The sequence below is a fragment of the Dioscorea cayenensis genome, chromosome 20, assembly GCF_009730915.1.
Source record: "Dioscorea cayenensis subsp. rotundata cultivar TDr96_F1 chromosome 20, TDr96_F1_v2_PseudoChromosome.rev07_lg8_w22 25.fasta, whole genome shotgun sequence".
NCBI lineage: Eukaryota > Viridiplantae > Streptophyta > Magnoliopsida > Dioscoreales > Dioscoreaceae > Dioscorea > Dioscorea cayenensis.
Genome location: NC_052490.1, coordinates 31,582,902 through 31,599,372, shown reverse-complemented (window position 1 = coordinate 31,599,372; position 16,471 = coordinate 31,582,902). Strand labels below are relative to the sequence as shown.

The 16,471-nt window shown below is 34.8% G+C and overlaps 2 protein-coding genes across 2 annotated transcripts; both read right to left on the bottom strand.

The window, feature by feature from the left end:
- Positions 1–7,835: 7,835 nt before the first annotated feature.
- On the bottom strand, positions 7,836–9,647 carry LOC120251839 (anthocyanidin 5,3-O-glucosyltransferase-like). Its single transcript, XM_039260497.1, has one exon. It carries the CDS (start codon positions 9,463–9,465, stop codon positions 8,059–8,061), a length of 1,407 nt encoding a protein of 468 aa, XP_039116431.1. The 5' UTR covers positions 9,466–9,647; the 3' UTR covers positions 7,836–8,058.
- Positions 9,648–14,312: 4,665 nt separating this feature from the next.
- On the bottom strand, positions 14,313–15,929 carry LOC120251883 (anthocyanidin 5,3-O-glucosyltransferase-like). Its single transcript, XM_039260533.1, has one exon. The coding sequence runs from the start codon at positions 15,755–15,757 to the stop codon at positions 14,351–14,353; it is 1,407 nt and encodes a 468-aa protein (XP_039116467.1). The 5' UTR covers positions 15,758–15,929; the 3' UTR covers positions 14,313–14,350.
- Between the last annotated feature and the right edge of the window lie 542 nt (positions 15,930–16,471).

The following is a 16,471-nucleotide window of genomic DNA, read 5'->3' as shown; positions in this document are numbered from 1 at the left end:
CTTCAACATCTTCAAGCATGATCTTCAATCATCCATGCTTGGATCTTCAAATATTCAATCATATCTCAAGTAATCTTTAATCAATCTCCATACATGATTAGGCTACTTGAATAGCTCCGCCCATAATTAGCTCTTGGATCTTTCTTCAAATTGTGTTGCTAAATATGATCTTGATAATCTCATTAGCTTGTTCCTAGTTTGTGTCTTCAAATATCTTCACACCAACTAAGTTTGTTCTTGCCTAGCTTAGTTTGTGTTTTCAAATAGCTTCATACCAAACTAAGCTCCATGCAATCTTCATGATCTTTAATTCTTGCCAATAATAAAATATCCCTCTCTCTTATTTTAGATAGATCTTTCCAAAAATGAGTTTTAGCAAGGATATGATCTATCATCCCGGATCTTACCGAGGATAAATAAACATACCTTAAATAAAACTTAGCCTTCTTGAAGAGATAGATTTAACTTGAAGCACTTTTTAAAATTAGTTGATCATCACATGAACCATTGAGAGAAAAATCACTAAACATAGGCTCCATCATGATCTTTTGGCTTTTGTATCTTATGCAATGACAGTAAGCATTAGTCACATCATCATTCTAGTCACTCATTCTTTTTGGCAAGTTACCATCGCCACATCATCTTCTTTTATCATGTCACCTATTGAAGTGTCATATAATGCCAATTCATGTTGTCAGACATAACAATATATAAATTTTTTTATGCCAAATGAAATTACTTTTAAATAAAATGAAGATTTTACCTTGTGAGTCAACACTGTTAAAGTTTTTTTTTTCTTCTTTTTTTACTAATTGTAGAAACCACATAGTTTAAATATGAAAAAAAACAAACCTCTGTATTTTGCAAAACTTTGATACTATAAATTTTTTTTTTTTGAAAATTTCCCATTCTAATACACACACATAAATGTTAGATTTTCAACACTTTTGAATATACTTATTTAATTATTTCTACTTATTTATTTATTTTCAAAAATTATGTATTGGTTATTTATTCATTTAATTCTCTATTTAATTATTTATCAACTTTAGCCACTATTGTTACTAAATTATTTATTTATTCAAGTAGTTGATTATACTGGTTAATTATTGAATTGTTGAGGTTACTAATTATTTTGAGAAAATAATTGGATTATTTTATTGAAAAATGGATAAAAATTACTCTATACTCTTAACTTAGTTTAAGATTTGAAAATTTGTGGATTTTATTTTGATAAATATTTTTTACTTCCGTAACCTTGATATCTCTGATTTTTTACTTTATTGATATTTTTGAAGCTCGGTTATTTTGTTATAACTATTTGTAGTCTCCAAATAAACTATGCAATAACCCTATTATTAAGAGTTAAACACTGATCATGTCAACTTGCACCTCTGTGCAAAAGAAACTATAGTTTCACACTATTTTGTAGGTAAAATAATAACTAATAATCTGGATCTAATCACCAAGAATAAATGAATGACTATGAAATTATGACTCAGATCATCGAGTATTAATAAATAACTTTGAAATTCTTTAATTCAATCATAATTTGGTAGACATATTTTTTTGTAATTATATAAGTATATATATATATATATATATTTCAATCTGAATTTTTGAAAGCTTGTATGATATCAATTATTTTTAGTGGCCTACATACTACGCTATCAAGCTCATAAATTTATGCTTATCCTTGTTTTCAGATCAAGAGTAAAACATGCTCGCAAATATGAGGATCAAGTACGTGGAGTATTTTTGAAGTAGATATTTTCGATATAATGAACACAAAGCTTAGAAGTCCTCCTCCATTATGTCTTAGTTAATTCAAAGGAAGATGGAAGATTAAGTTTTATGAAGATGAAAAATTGAGGAGATGATAATCAAAGGAAGAGCCTTCGTGTTCTTAATGGTATTATTTAACAAGTCTACATATATACGTATTCCCTAGATCCAAAGGTTATATTTAGGATGTTCTTTTTGTTTTTTTTTTTATGTTGATCAATTTTTTTATATAAAAGTGGATAAACCATGAATTTATTGAAAAAAAAATAATGAACGAAGCAAAAACAAAAGGAACAAACAACAGAAACAACAAAAGGTCCATCACCAGGGGTGACAAACACGTAACAAGGTCCAACATGACCCGAAGTAGAAACAAAGAAAAGAAAAGGAAAACATATAATGTAGTTGAAAGAAAAAATCCGCGAGAAGGCAACAGAGATCTACTCAAACTGCCAAAAACGACTGTAGAACCTTGAAGTAACTAGTCCATGCTGGTATTGTCATCTGGCCTCACGTTCAGGAAGACAAGTGAGCGCTTCAATCTTTGAGTAGAATCCGCAGAAACTTGATGTGGGTCCCTAGCTTTAGAAACCTAATCCAACACCATGTGAATAATTTTAAGTATAACTGAACATGAAATTATAGCATGCAAATAAAAGATATGCTTGTTTCTTTCAAGCCAAATGTTCAAGAAGATAGCTCCACATAGTTCACTACTGAACCTCTATGGAGTGAATCCAAGAAGTCCATACCTCGGAAACAACTTTATTAAGAAGTTGTGGATGTAAATTTTGTCTAAAGAAAGCCCAAATTTTTTTTGCAAAGTCACACTTAAGAAGAATATGCTCTGTTGATTCTAATGTTTTGTGACATAAAACACAAGTACCAATAGCAATTTGCGTGTTACAACTCTTTTTGGCTAGGTTATCAAGTGTTAGAATTTTGTTTTCACCAGTTAGCCAACAAAATAGAGTAATTTTGCTTGGACAATTCACTTTCCAAAAGGAAGATTATAAGGTTCAACGGGTTTCTCCATCTATAAAGAACTTTTAGAAAGAGCGAACTGAGAAATCTCCATCATAGGAACAGTCTGGAATGGAATTGAAGAAAGAAGCAATCTTGAGGGAATTTGCTGTTCGAAAGAGCAAATCTTTCAAAAGAGTATCTTGTGCAAATTGCCTAATAGTAATTCAGAGAAAATTACAGTCATTAAAGAGGTTGGCCCAAATGTCTTGTGATGCTCTCTACCTCCGACCCAATTGTCAAGTGGATATGGATATATATATTTCACTTTGAAATCTGATGAAAAAATAGTTTTCATTTGATCTTGATTTGGTCAAGTTATTTACACGTACGGAAGGGTTTTCCCTTCTTGCTGTCCTTATTTATAATAATAATAAAAAAAATTTCTCAATCTCAATTAATCCTGTTATCTTAACCAAGTTATAGCTCATACAATCTGCTGACAGGGGAAATAATGAATTGTAACTAATTCCCTAATCTTGATGAATGTACAGATAGCCCTTACAATTTCCTAATAAAGAAAATATTCAAAACAAATTTTCTACAATCTCAATAATTTCTGACAATACTTTAGACAAAAAAAACCTTTATATACTGACAAAATATCTTGAATATGGCTTTTAATTATATGATCAACAATAGAATTTGGATTACGAATAGATATCATTAAAATTAATTACATTTTTAATTTCAACAAGTATTCATTTAACCAATCCTACTTTTGTGTTGAAGTTGGATTTTAAATTATTTTTCATTAGCTTTTATTTAAGATTAAAAAAAACTTTAATCTTCTAAAAAAATGTGGACTATGGTTGATCTTGAAAATAAATCGAAGAACTATGATGGATCTTGTTTATTTGGTGTTTCTCCATTTTGAACATTAACCAGTTAATAGCATATTGGTGTTGGGATTCTCTCTAACTAGTCCAAATCGGCAAGCAACTGAAATTCATGCATTCAATTAGAAATAAAGATATAAATAAATCCAAAACAACAAAAATTTAACACAACAATAGCAAAAGTAGAAAAAAATTATCATCCCTAACCTGGTGAGCACAACAAGAGGGTGAAAAGATAGGATGTCGATGAAGAACCGGATGTTGAGGTTGATGAAGCACAAGAATAAAACTTTGAGATCCAAAGAGTAAGGAGAGGAGAAGGGGCTGAAAATGGGAAAGTGGTGATGAGAATGCAGTCACCCTCGAAGAAAGCCTCACGTGAAGAAAACTCCAAATCCAGTCAAACCTCATGTAAAGAAGTCTCAAGTTCAGTATTTGGAACTACGCCCAATTTTGGAGTAGTTCCAAATTCACCCACACATAGTAGATGAGTTGTTTGAAATCCAGTTAATTTTTTAAATCTATCAAACCAAACAAGTTATTTTAAGGAACTTTGTAATTTCAACTACAAAGAATTTTCAAATTCATCAAAACAAACACACCCAAAAAGTCATTGGGAAGGTTATAATACTTAACAATAGGAAATATTTAGTGTGGTTTGCGTAAAAATTTGTTTCACCAAATTTAATAAAAATATATATTTGTGAATAAAACAAGAGTCAATCTTGATAAAATTGAGGGCATGAATATTAAGTATTTTCTTGTTTCAATCCGAGGCCATTAAACATTGAATTAAAAATGAAAGCGTATTTAAATAACAACAGCAGCAATAACTTCATTAAAAAAAACAACAATAATAATAATATCATACTAGTTATATTAGTGTAAAATAAATTTAACCATATATGATATGTAATAAACAATTAGTAAAATGTTTGCAGAATGTAGACAGACGTTTATGTCCTGATTATCCGTAATATTGAACACAAATGACAATCATTTTACTGAAGACACTGGGAAGAAAATAAAAGTACTATAAAAATTAAATAATAATATAAAAGCATAGAAAGAGAGGAAAGTACATGATTTAAAGGGTAAAAGGAGTTGGGTGGACGGCTGTCTAAACCTCTTGTTAAATTTGTGAGAGAAACAGAGGCCTGATTAAAGTGGTGAAAATATTGGTTAATTAATCTTATCGTGATCATGTTGAGATTTTGTGGAAGGTGTCACGTCAATAGTAGACCAATAGAAAATCGGTTTAAGAGAAACTTTTGGGTAAAATTTTTTTGGGTTAATTATTGATATTTTTGGAGAGAGTACTGTAAATTTGTAGAAAACATATGGGTTCTTTCCAAATTTAGAACCATTGTATTTTTGTTTTGCATTTTTTATCCGTGGTATTGTTCTTGTTTGCCCCATAAATATAGATATATTGTGAGCCCCACCCCTTAATTAAATCATAGCTATTGTTTTTACTTTTAATCCTTAATTAAATCATAGCTATTGTTTTTACTTTTAATCCTAGTGGTTGATTTTTGTTTTTAGTTTTAAAACTCTAACCGTTTCTTCACCTCTTTTTGTTTTAAATCGCCGTTTAGGAAAAAAAAGATAGAGACATTGCCTCATCTCTTTCTCTCCCTATTTGCGGGTGGTTTCAACAGCAAGGACGGGAGAAAGGTCGCGTCGTCAGGGTTTTCATTTCACAATTATTATTGAGGTAAAGTTCTGATTTATTTTTTTGATGTTCTTTCTTATGATTGTTGTGGCATGTTATTAGTTAGGGTTAGAGTTTGGTGAGGATGTTGATTTGATTTAATTTGAGGATAAGATTCAAAAAATTCCTGATAGCATAGCATAAACTCCTATTCGATTTTAGGGGTCTTGGAGGCCGAATTTGGAGGAGAGTCGAATGAGAAACTTGTAGAGTTCGACGTTGGATAAATACCTGCAAAATTTCAGAATTTTTACATAAGTATCATGTAAATTATAAGTTTTAAACAGAGGTGACGCGGACATGATTTTTGTGCCGCATTTGAACAGGTTTTGATTAATTTCATGGTTGTAAGTTATGATTTAGATTTATATTTATATAAGAAAGTTATAGAGGATGATTTTATCTTTGACTTTGCAAAATTTCAGAATTTTTAGCCATGTAATTTGTGAGATATAATCAGATTTCTATAGTGGTGCTCAATGGCATTTATGCAGGAAGCATGAATTTTGATCAGAGAATTTGAGGATCTTAGTGGTTGAATCAAGACTCATGTTTAATAATAAAGTTGTTTAATTTTGAGTTAATTATATGATCTTAAATTTTGATCTTATTTGAAGTTATATGTTGTGAGATATCTCTATTGTAAGAGGCATGTCTAAAATTGTTGGTTTGCATAATTATTATTTTTAAAAGTGATCGCTTAAATTGTGCAGTTCTCAAATCTTTGTGATATTTGGTTATGTTATAGATGTAGATGGCTAGTTTTTTTAGAAGTTTGAAATTTCTGATTTGGGCTAAAATTCTCAAACCTATGCTGATTTCAATGTTAAGGGGAATTAATTATTAGTCACGACTTTTGTAGCTTCGAATGTTTTTGCATTCATGTGGATTTTAAAATTTGTTTTGTTTGTAATTCTGATGGGTTATTCCCAGATATAGGATTTCTGAGAAAACTCGATTGGTGAATGAATTCGAAATCTAGCCGTTAATCAGGTAAGTAAGTATCTTACATATAAATCCTATTATATGTATATACTTGAAAATTCTAGATTTTTTGAATTTTTGAAATTTTTGAGAAAAATGCTTATTATTTCGATTTATATTTTGAATTACTTATTTATTTATTATTTGCAATTCGTATGTAAGTATTTAGTTTTGGAAATGAAATGGAATTGAATTATTTTTATCTGAAAACTGGATCATCAAAATTTATGTATTTTGTTCTGATAAATGTTTGGACATTATATATTTTGTCATAGTAACTTATAGTCCCTAACTAAATTTGCAATAACCCTGTCATTGGGGGTTAAACATTGAACATGTCAACATGTATCTGTGAAATAGAAACTATAGTTTCCCACCGTTCCGTCGGTGAAGAATAACGGCTTTTGATAATTCTGGCTCGGGTCACCGAGGGTAAACTTATGACCTTCGATATTCTGACTCGAGCCACCGAGGGTAAACATATGACCTCTGACATTTTGTTTTGGCAATAGTTATTGGTGGGACATATATGTTTGACTTTTTGATTAGTTATATTTTATTGAAAAAAAACTTGACTTCTGAATTTTCTGACAAACTTGTATTTTATTATATTTTGTTATTTTTTGAAGTTTTAAAACTCTTATGATTCCGATATTTTTAGTGGGTACTTATTGGGTTGTCAAACTCATAATCTATTGTCTAATTTTTTTTTTTCAAATCAAGAGTTTAATAGCTCACCGCTTTGAAAATCGGATTTTGAGGCCTTATACGTCAAATGGGTCTCGGCCTTGTAGGTGTGCGGCTGTTTGTCAGCGCACCGGGTCTGGTGAGCCGAGTTCGAGGCTTGACATATATGATATCAAATTGCTCCATGAATTATTTCTCTCTCTTTTGTTGTGTTGCCCTTCGCTAAACCCCCACCACTTTCTTCTTGATTTTAATTTTTCCTAAATCACTGTTGACTCTATTGACAGGGTAAAATACATAAATAATAAACATACCCTTAATAATTATTTTCTTCGGTTTGTTTTTATTTTTTCATTTTAAAAAGTATTATTTGATCCTTTTTATTTATTTATTTAAAAATTTTATAAAATACAAAATATTATTTTAATTTTTTTATAGGTAATATATTTTTACAATTTTTAATAAATCATATTTAACTCCATATTGTATTAAATTATGTTTTAAATAAAAATAATTTTTAAAAATTAATATAAATTTTTATAAATTTTAAATTATCAACTAATTATATATATATATATATATAACGTGCATCCGATCATAAGACCAATATAAGGGAAAGAAAACAAAATACAAGGGCCAATCTGACGTATATATTGGTTACAATCGAATGCGGCCATTCACTTAAGTCCACCGTCTCTGGATTAAAACAATTGGAGCATAAATTGCTCAATTGTCAATGCTTATCACAATTCTTTCCCAATTATTCAATTGAAGTGGCCATAAAGCCAAAAACATCTTGAACATTCCAAGAAAAGAAACATCACTTCAGTACTTAATTTTGAGGTTGATCACATCTAAGTCCATTGTATTTGACGCTAATAATCCCTGCATTAACATGAAGATTTATTTTTTCTTGTACTATAAGTCTATAAGTTCCATGCATATAACTTGCACAAAAAACCGAAGCATACATCACATAGAGTCAAGCGGACTTCTATGACCTCAAGATTCGAAAAATCAACGTCATCAACGCTGTTTTTTCCACAGAGAAACCAACTCCAGCACGGCAGCATGTGATGACCCGCCATCACTGAGGGCAGCCATGGCATGGTCCTTCATCTCCTTAGCACGGTTCCTCAACTCAGCCCCACCGTCGGACTGCATGAGCCACCTCAGGCGATTCTCTACCTCCTCCGCAGCCACTTTTCCCTTATCATAACCCTTCAACTCTACCGCCAGCTTCATCTCATCCACCAGCACCACCTTGTTCATCTTCTGCTCCGCATACAACGGCCACGCTATCAGCCCCACGCCGGCGAGCAACCCCTCCAGCACCGAGTTCCAGCCGCAGTGCGTAACGAAGACACCTGTTGCCTCGTGGTTAAGCACCTCCACTTGCGGTGCCCAATCTTTCACCACCACTCCCCTACCCTCTGTTCGCTCCAAGAACCCAACAGGGAGAAGCGTGTCCAGATCCACCTCGTTAGAAGTCGCCAGCCGATTCTCCGGATCAGGTGGGCTTCGGACAACCCAGACAAACCTCTGGTCGCTTCTCTCCAGCCCCGTTGCGATCTCATTGACTTGCTCCGCCGTGAAGCGTCCCCTGCTCCCGAAGCACAGGAACACGACACTTCCTTTGGGCTGCTTGTCGAGCCATGTTAAACACTCGTGCCTCTCTCCTCCTCCTCCTCCACTTTCTTTGATCAACGGCCCCGCGCAGTACACTGGTGGCGTCTCTCTGTTCGGGAGGCAGTGTCCTCCTCGTACGGTCTTCAGTGTTCTGGACTCCAGAAACTCGAATGAGTTGAGGATGATACCTTTGGCATCTGGGAGACGTGAGAATAAATTGACAAAGGTCTGCAATCCCTCGTCCCGATCTCGCATGAGATCTGGCATATGAGAGGCTGGGATAGGTGGTACACCAGGGATATGGATGGGAGTTTCTCCGAGTTCACTGGGGCCGCATGTCATCTCGCTGTATAAGGTGGGGAGGTAGAGGAAATAAGCAAGAATGAAGGCGCTGCAGGTGAAGAAGACGTATGCTGGTAGCTGGAGATCGGCGGCAACGTCGAGAACGTCCATGCAGAAAAAGTCTGTGAGGATGGCGCGGATGTTGGATGTCTGTGAGATGGACTGGAGTAGGTCACGGAGAAGAGGGTTAGCGGCGCGGAGTTCGGATAAGAAACGGACGGCGATGTGAGTGGAAGACTGGTGGACTGTGAATGGTGGCAGGCGGTGGAAAGTGATGGAAGGATGGGAGGAGGAGATGCGGGTCATGTAGTCATCTGTATCGGAAGTGGAAACGGAGGGGTACATAGGTGGAAGGATGGCGATGTCGACGGAGAAGCCTTGAGCGACGAGAAGCTTGGCGAACTCGGTCATGGGTGCAAGGTGGCCGATGCCGGGGGCCGGGTAGAAGACCACGGTATCCATTGATAGAGGAGATGGTGAGTGTGTGAGTGCACTGGGGAACTCTATATATCTTTATTTACTATTTAGGAGATAGTGCGTGGCCGTCTCAGGTTGTGATAACGTCATTGGTGGAGTTTATGTGGATCACTGTGTATGGTTGTGGATGTTCACACGGTATTTATCTTTTTTTTTTTTTTGCTTTTTTCTTTTTTTTCTCTCAAATATTTAGATATTTATTTTTCTATAAAATTATTTTGGTGGGTAGGTGGTCGGAAAGTACATAAAAATTGATACCTTGGAAGGTCTGTCTCGCATTCTTATCTCGAATATGTTTCGTTTTCGTACTAAAAAGCTCATAATTGTGAAATGACAAGATGCACCAATAGGAAATAAAACCATCATGTTGTAGCTACTATCTTAATAGCTGTCTTCATTGGCTTTATTGGCTTTATTGGCAGATTACTTTATAATGATAGGATTTCTGGCATCCGATTATGTTTTTTTAAACAAATGTGATTAACACATATGCCATCAAATATGCCCATATTTAATCGTTTAATCCCTATGATGATACATCACAATATCCAATGAAATTTAAATTCAGAGCATTTAAATCTCCACAATATAATTTTTTACAGTTGAATCATTACAGTTGGACTATAAATCCTTTAATGACAGCTGATTATATTACTATATCCTTTACGACAGTTAGTTTCAAAGCTTTGCAAGACTGAGTTTTAGACCACATCGATTGCACCTAAGTATTTTTGGCGAAATTCACTGGTAATACATGCACAAGACACAAAAAAACTTGACAAAAAAAACTAAGATATCCTCGATAGAGGCTTAAGAGATGAAAAGATCATTTTTTTAATATGTAATTAAGCTGGTCATCATATAAATTATAATGTAGAAAACAATTTAAAAATGGAAGTATACTTTGAAATCTTATTTTAAACAATTGTTAGCTTTGTTTTTACCATAAAATTCATCCCTCTATGTAAAACATAGGAGGATTTTATTTTGATGTTATTTTAAATCATATTATTACCACAAAATTTACCATGTTATCATTCATGGGAATTATTCCTCATTTTTATGCGTGCATTAGAATTTATTTAAAAAAAAATATTATTATGAATATAAATTTTACTACAACTAATAAGATAGACAATTCACTCATCTCAATCAATATTTTGTGTGATTGATGATGTCTAGACAACTGGAATTTATTTGGTTTAGTTGTGAGAACTTAGAAGGAGATTATAATTGAAAAATAAAATAAATTTTGAAAATGACATCCAAAATATTAACATAGAAAATCAACTCATTCTTTTTACTGTCTTTCATTAACAAATATTATGCATAAATTATTATTATTTAATATTTTCCACAAATCTAAATAGAGAAAACCTTATTATATCCAAAAATATATATTGGAACAAATAATTGCCAATCTTAAAAACACTTGACTATAAAATATAGATATATTTAAAAACATTTTATAACACACAAGTAATTAATTAACTTCATTTTATTAATTTTTTTGTCTTATTTACCAGTTCTCTTTTCAAAACTTTCTTTGCTCTTTTATATCTATTCATTTAAATATATAAAACTGTAAATAACTTTCTTTTAATTAATCTTTTACATCTAATGTATTTTGAGGCTTTCTAATATGTTTTGAAAAGTAAAAAAACTCATTTTTTAAAGACAGAATAAAAATATAATTAAAATAAAATTAACGAAATTTTAATGGACTTTGAAATAAAGTTAAGTTTGGTAAATTAGTATAAAATACTTGATTTTCAAGGCATATCATAATTGTCCGCACAGCCCTGCAGTGCCTAATGTTTCTTTTCAAGTTTGATAAAAGTCAAGTCAGGCAAAAGATTTTTTTTTTTTTTTTTTGGATAGACGACAAGCATCAGAACTTTAGGGACGTGCACATGTGAAGAGTAAAACTTAACACCGACTCATATGCCCTCATCTTGCATAGAACATGAGGTTTGATCCCGGATCCGTCTTGAAATAAATGTCCTATGCAAGAGATTTGATACCAATTGATCCAAAAACCGTTGGGTAAATCAAACAGAAGTTTCTAAATTAACATGTGAAAAATATAGATACCCATTAAAAAAAAATTTCCCATAAGTAAGTCCATTTTAATAGATGTTAATATTTTTTTATTTTAATAAATAAATAAACCACAAATTCATTACTTAAGTTAAATGGAAACAACCAATGGCCTTTGGGTCAATTGGTATTGGGTCTCTTGCGTAGGGCGTTCGTTTCGAGAAAGACCCGAGATCGAATCTCATGTCCTACGCAAGGTGAGGGCACGTGGATTGGCATTGAGCCTTGCTCCCCACACATGCACGTCCCTGGGTTCAACTGCACTTCTCTCACATTAGTCTCAAGTCCTTTGATATCAAGACTCAAATTACATCCCAACATGGGTGATCCATTGCCTGATCCTACAGTTTACAGAAGACTAGTAGGAAAATTGAATTACTTGACCAATACAAGGCCAGATTTAGCCTTTTTTTGTTCAACACTTAAGTCAATTTATGTCATCACTGTGTTCGGCACATATGGAAGCTGGAATACATGTTTTAAGATATCTGAAATCTAATCCAGACCAAGGCTTTTTAATGAATTCTGGTTCTTCTTTTCAGCTTCAAGCATTCTGTGATTCTGATTGGGCCTCTTGCCCTTAAACAAGGCATTCAGTAAGTGGTTTCTTCATTATGCTAGGAAATTCTCCATTATCATGGAAATCAAAAAAACAAGCCACAGTAGCCCTTTCCTCAGCTGAAGCAGAGTACAGATCAATGAGACGTGTCTGTGCAAAATTATCTTGGCTAACAAGGCTGCTTTCTGAATTCACTGTCTTTTCTCTAGATCCACGAGAGAACAAAACATATTGAATTAGACTGTCATTATGTTAGAGAACAGTTACAAGCTGGATTGATTTCTCTGCATCATGTTCCTAGTCAATCTCAGTTGGCAGATTTATTTACAAAGCCATTGTCTGGACCTCATCATCACAAGCTTTTGTCCAAGTTGGGGGTGTCTTAACCTTAACACACCCTCCAACTTAAGGGGGGGTGTAGAAGGTTGCTGCTATTAAATTTATCAAAACATCAAAAAGAAGGAGAAGAGTTGAAAGAAAATTCAAAATATTCATCATCAGGATGAAAGGAAGCTAAAAAAAACCAAATTGATACAATGAATTGTTTCATGGGGAGAACTTACATGAAGTTCCTTAGATGTATTTCATGTAGTGGCCAGTTATATACTGACACATGTCCCATTTGTAGCTCATTTGTTTTTTGCTTTTCTCCTGTTAACTCAAGCTGGCCTCCATTAACTTTGAAGAAAAAAATAGTATATTATATTATAAAGCTGCTCAAATGACATAGCGATAGATATTTAACTAAAATTAGGCTAAAATTAGGCTAAACAAAATAGTTTGGACAATTAACTAGAATTACAACCACAAAATCAGCAAAGATCTTCCATGATGTCCAACAGTTCCAAAACAAGAAATAAAAGATTTGTCCATCACAATCCTAACACTCCCAACCATTACATCACAACAATTAACAAAATCATGAGATAACGAACAAAACTCATTATACATTTCATGACAATATCATTCAGTTTTGTTTTTTCTTAACACATCTAATCTTCAGTTAAATCCATCTCATCTTCGATAAGTATTCCCTTTGAAGCAGAATTGCTTGATGTAGGTATGACATCTTCTATATTGGATATTTGGATATGTTGGACAACTGGTTTTATCAACTGAGAGGTCACACATGAAGATGACACCTATAACAAAACAAGAACAAAGTTTAGCACATCCTATTTGCTTGGAAAATTAGAAACAATACTGACCATAAACTTGTAGGTAATTTATTTTGATATCATATACATTCTGCTTGAATTTAAGAAAATATTTTTGAATAAATGTGACCAACTCACAATCTCTATCCTTTATTTCTAATACCTCTACATTCTGCTTCAATGAAGATAATCAAAACTAACTAATTCTACAAAAATCTCATTAGCCAAAGAAGGAAAAAAAAGTTGGGAAGGAGAAGAAGATGAACACCTGAAAACAAAGGTGGAACAATGGTTAGAGAAAGTAGCTCCAGTGACACATGGCAATCCGGCGACATGTGGCGGTCTGATCAAAGTAGCTTAAGCTTGGAGAAGAAGCAGCTTCATGATATAATATAGTGAATAATTGGGCAAAAAGAAAAAGCTTGATTTAACGGAGGGCAACTTGAGTTAACGGGAGAAAAAAGCAAAAAGCAAATGAGCTACAAATGGGACATGTGTCAGTATATAACTGGGCACTACATGAAATGCATATAAGGAACTTCATGTAAGTTCTCCCCTTGTTTCATTATAGGATAACATGTTTTACATGTGATTAGTTTGTTAAATATGTTAGGCTGAGCTGGACAAGTTGTCCCAATCAGCAATGACCTAAGACACGTCATCAAGTTAATTTTTCAGATCTTTGTAACAGAGAGTGTATAAATACCCTTCTTTGTAATCTCGATCCCTAATTTTGAATGAAAGCTCTCGATCTTCTCTTCTCCTCGTTCTTCTCTCATTTTTCTCTGTTTTTCATGGATGTTTGATGGTAGATCTACAGGAGCTAGGCATCCATTGAAGCTTGGAATTTTACAGGAGATTCAGGCAAGAGCTTGGAGTTCAATCTGTTGTTCTGAAGAATGAAACAGTGAGTATAATCTTGAGTTTTGAATCCAGATCAACAGTTATAAGTTTTAATAAATTCCAGAAAACAAAAATACGCCTTGGATGCAGTCGATGGGCCGGCAGCACTGACTCCTCCATGACTACAAGTCTACAAACAACAATGTTAATATCAAGACAGTAGTTTCCACTGCGAAGCAATCTCCAACACTGCAGCATATGATGATCCGCCATCACTGACAGCGGCCGTTGCGCGGTCCTTCATCGCCTTAGCTCGGTTCCTCAGCTCCATCCCACCGTCAGACTCCATTAGCCACCTCACCCGATTTTCCACCTCCTCCGCCACCACTTTTCCCTTATCATGATAACCCAGTATCGCCACCGCCAGCTTCATCTCATCCACCAGCATCACCTTGTTCATCTTCTGCTCGGCATGCAACGGCCACGCTATCATCCCCACACCGGCACACAACCCCTCCAGCACCGAGTTCCAGCCGCAGTGTGTCACGAAGCCACCCGTGGCTTCGTGGTTAAGCACCTCCACTTGCGGTGCCCAATCTTTCACCACCACTCCCCTACCCTCTGTTCGCTCCAAGAACCCAACAGGGAGCAGCGTGTCCAGATCTACCTCGTTAAAATTCGCGAACCGATTTTCCGGATCAGGTGGGCTACGCACAACCCAGACGAACCTCTGCTCGCTTCTCTCCAGCCCAGTTGCGATCTCCATGACTTGCTCCTTCGAAAAGCGTCCCTTGCTCCCGAAGCACAGGAACACGACACTCCCTTTGGGCTGCTTGTCGAGCCATGTTAAACATTCGTGCCTCTCTCCTCCTCTTTTACTGACAGTGATCAACGGCCCCACGCAGTACACCGGTGGCGTCTCTCTGTTTGGGAGACAGTGCCCTTCGCGTATGGTCTTTAATGTTCTCGACTCCATAAACTCAAATGAGTTGACGATGATGCCTTTGGCTTCTGGGAAGCGTGAGAATACATCGACGATGGTCTGTAATCCTTCGTCCCGATCTCGCGTGTGATCTGGCAGCTGGGAGGGTGGGATAGGTGGTAAGCCAGGGATATGGATGGGAGTTTCTCCGAATTCACTGGGGCCACATGCCATCTCGCTGTGTAAGGTGGGGAGATAGAGGAAATAGGCGAGAACGAAAGCGCTGCAGGTGAAGAAGACGTAGGCTGGCAGCTGGAGATCAGCGGCAACGTCGAGGGCGTCGATGCAGAAAAAGTCTGTGAGGAATGCTCTTATGTTGGATGTCTGTGAGATGGTCTGTAGAAGGTCTCGCAGAAGAGGGTTGGCAGCGCGGACATAGGAGAAGGCGCGGATGGCGAAGTTCGTGGAAGAGTAGTCGATTGTGAAGGTTGGGAGGCGGTGGAAGGAGATGGAAGGGTGGGAGGAGGAGATGCGGGTGATGTAGTCATCGATAGCAGAAGTGGAAACGGAGGGGAACATAGGTGGAAGGATGGGCATGACGACGGAGAGGCCTTGGGCGACAAGGAGCTTGGCAAACTCGGTCATGGGTGCAAGGTGGCCGATGCCGCTGGACGGGTAGAGGACGACGGTATCCATGGAGGAAATGGTGAGCGTGTGACGGCACTTGGGTACTCTGTAACCTGGTTAGTCTTCCCTGCCTATATTGGTTATTGGGAAGAATAATATATTTTTTCTATATATCTTTTATTTTATTTTATTTTATTTTATTTTATTTTATTTTTTTTCCACTTGCGAGTTGCATCCTTCCTTATATTGTTGACTTTTTAATATAACTTAAAAATTAAATTTCTTATTTATTTTTTCCAATGATTGAAATCTGCAAGTGGCTGGTGGATTTCATGTATGTAGACCACTTACAAATTTTGGAGTTGCACACGCACGCCTCTGTCTTTCAAGGAAAAGCTAAAGCAATTAGTTGAATTTGCAAGTGAAACTAAACAAAACATTTTATTAAGTTTTTTTTTTTTTTATCTCCATTAACTACAAATTAAAAGAAAATTGATGTAAATATGCAATCATTTTAATACTTGTTTCTCAATCAATCTTAACACCTAATTATAATCAATGCAAAATTATCAACTAGTCTATCTAAACATCAAAATGATTTTAATCACTAGCAACTCTCTAAAAATGAAATAATAATGATACAGAAAAATATATGTTTTCAAAATAAAATAAAATAAATTGCTCTTTTTAAATTTATCTTTTCTACTGTCTTTCTTTATATGGTATTCTAACTATGCAAAAAAATTATTTTTTTTTATTCACAAAATATATTTATTATTGTTT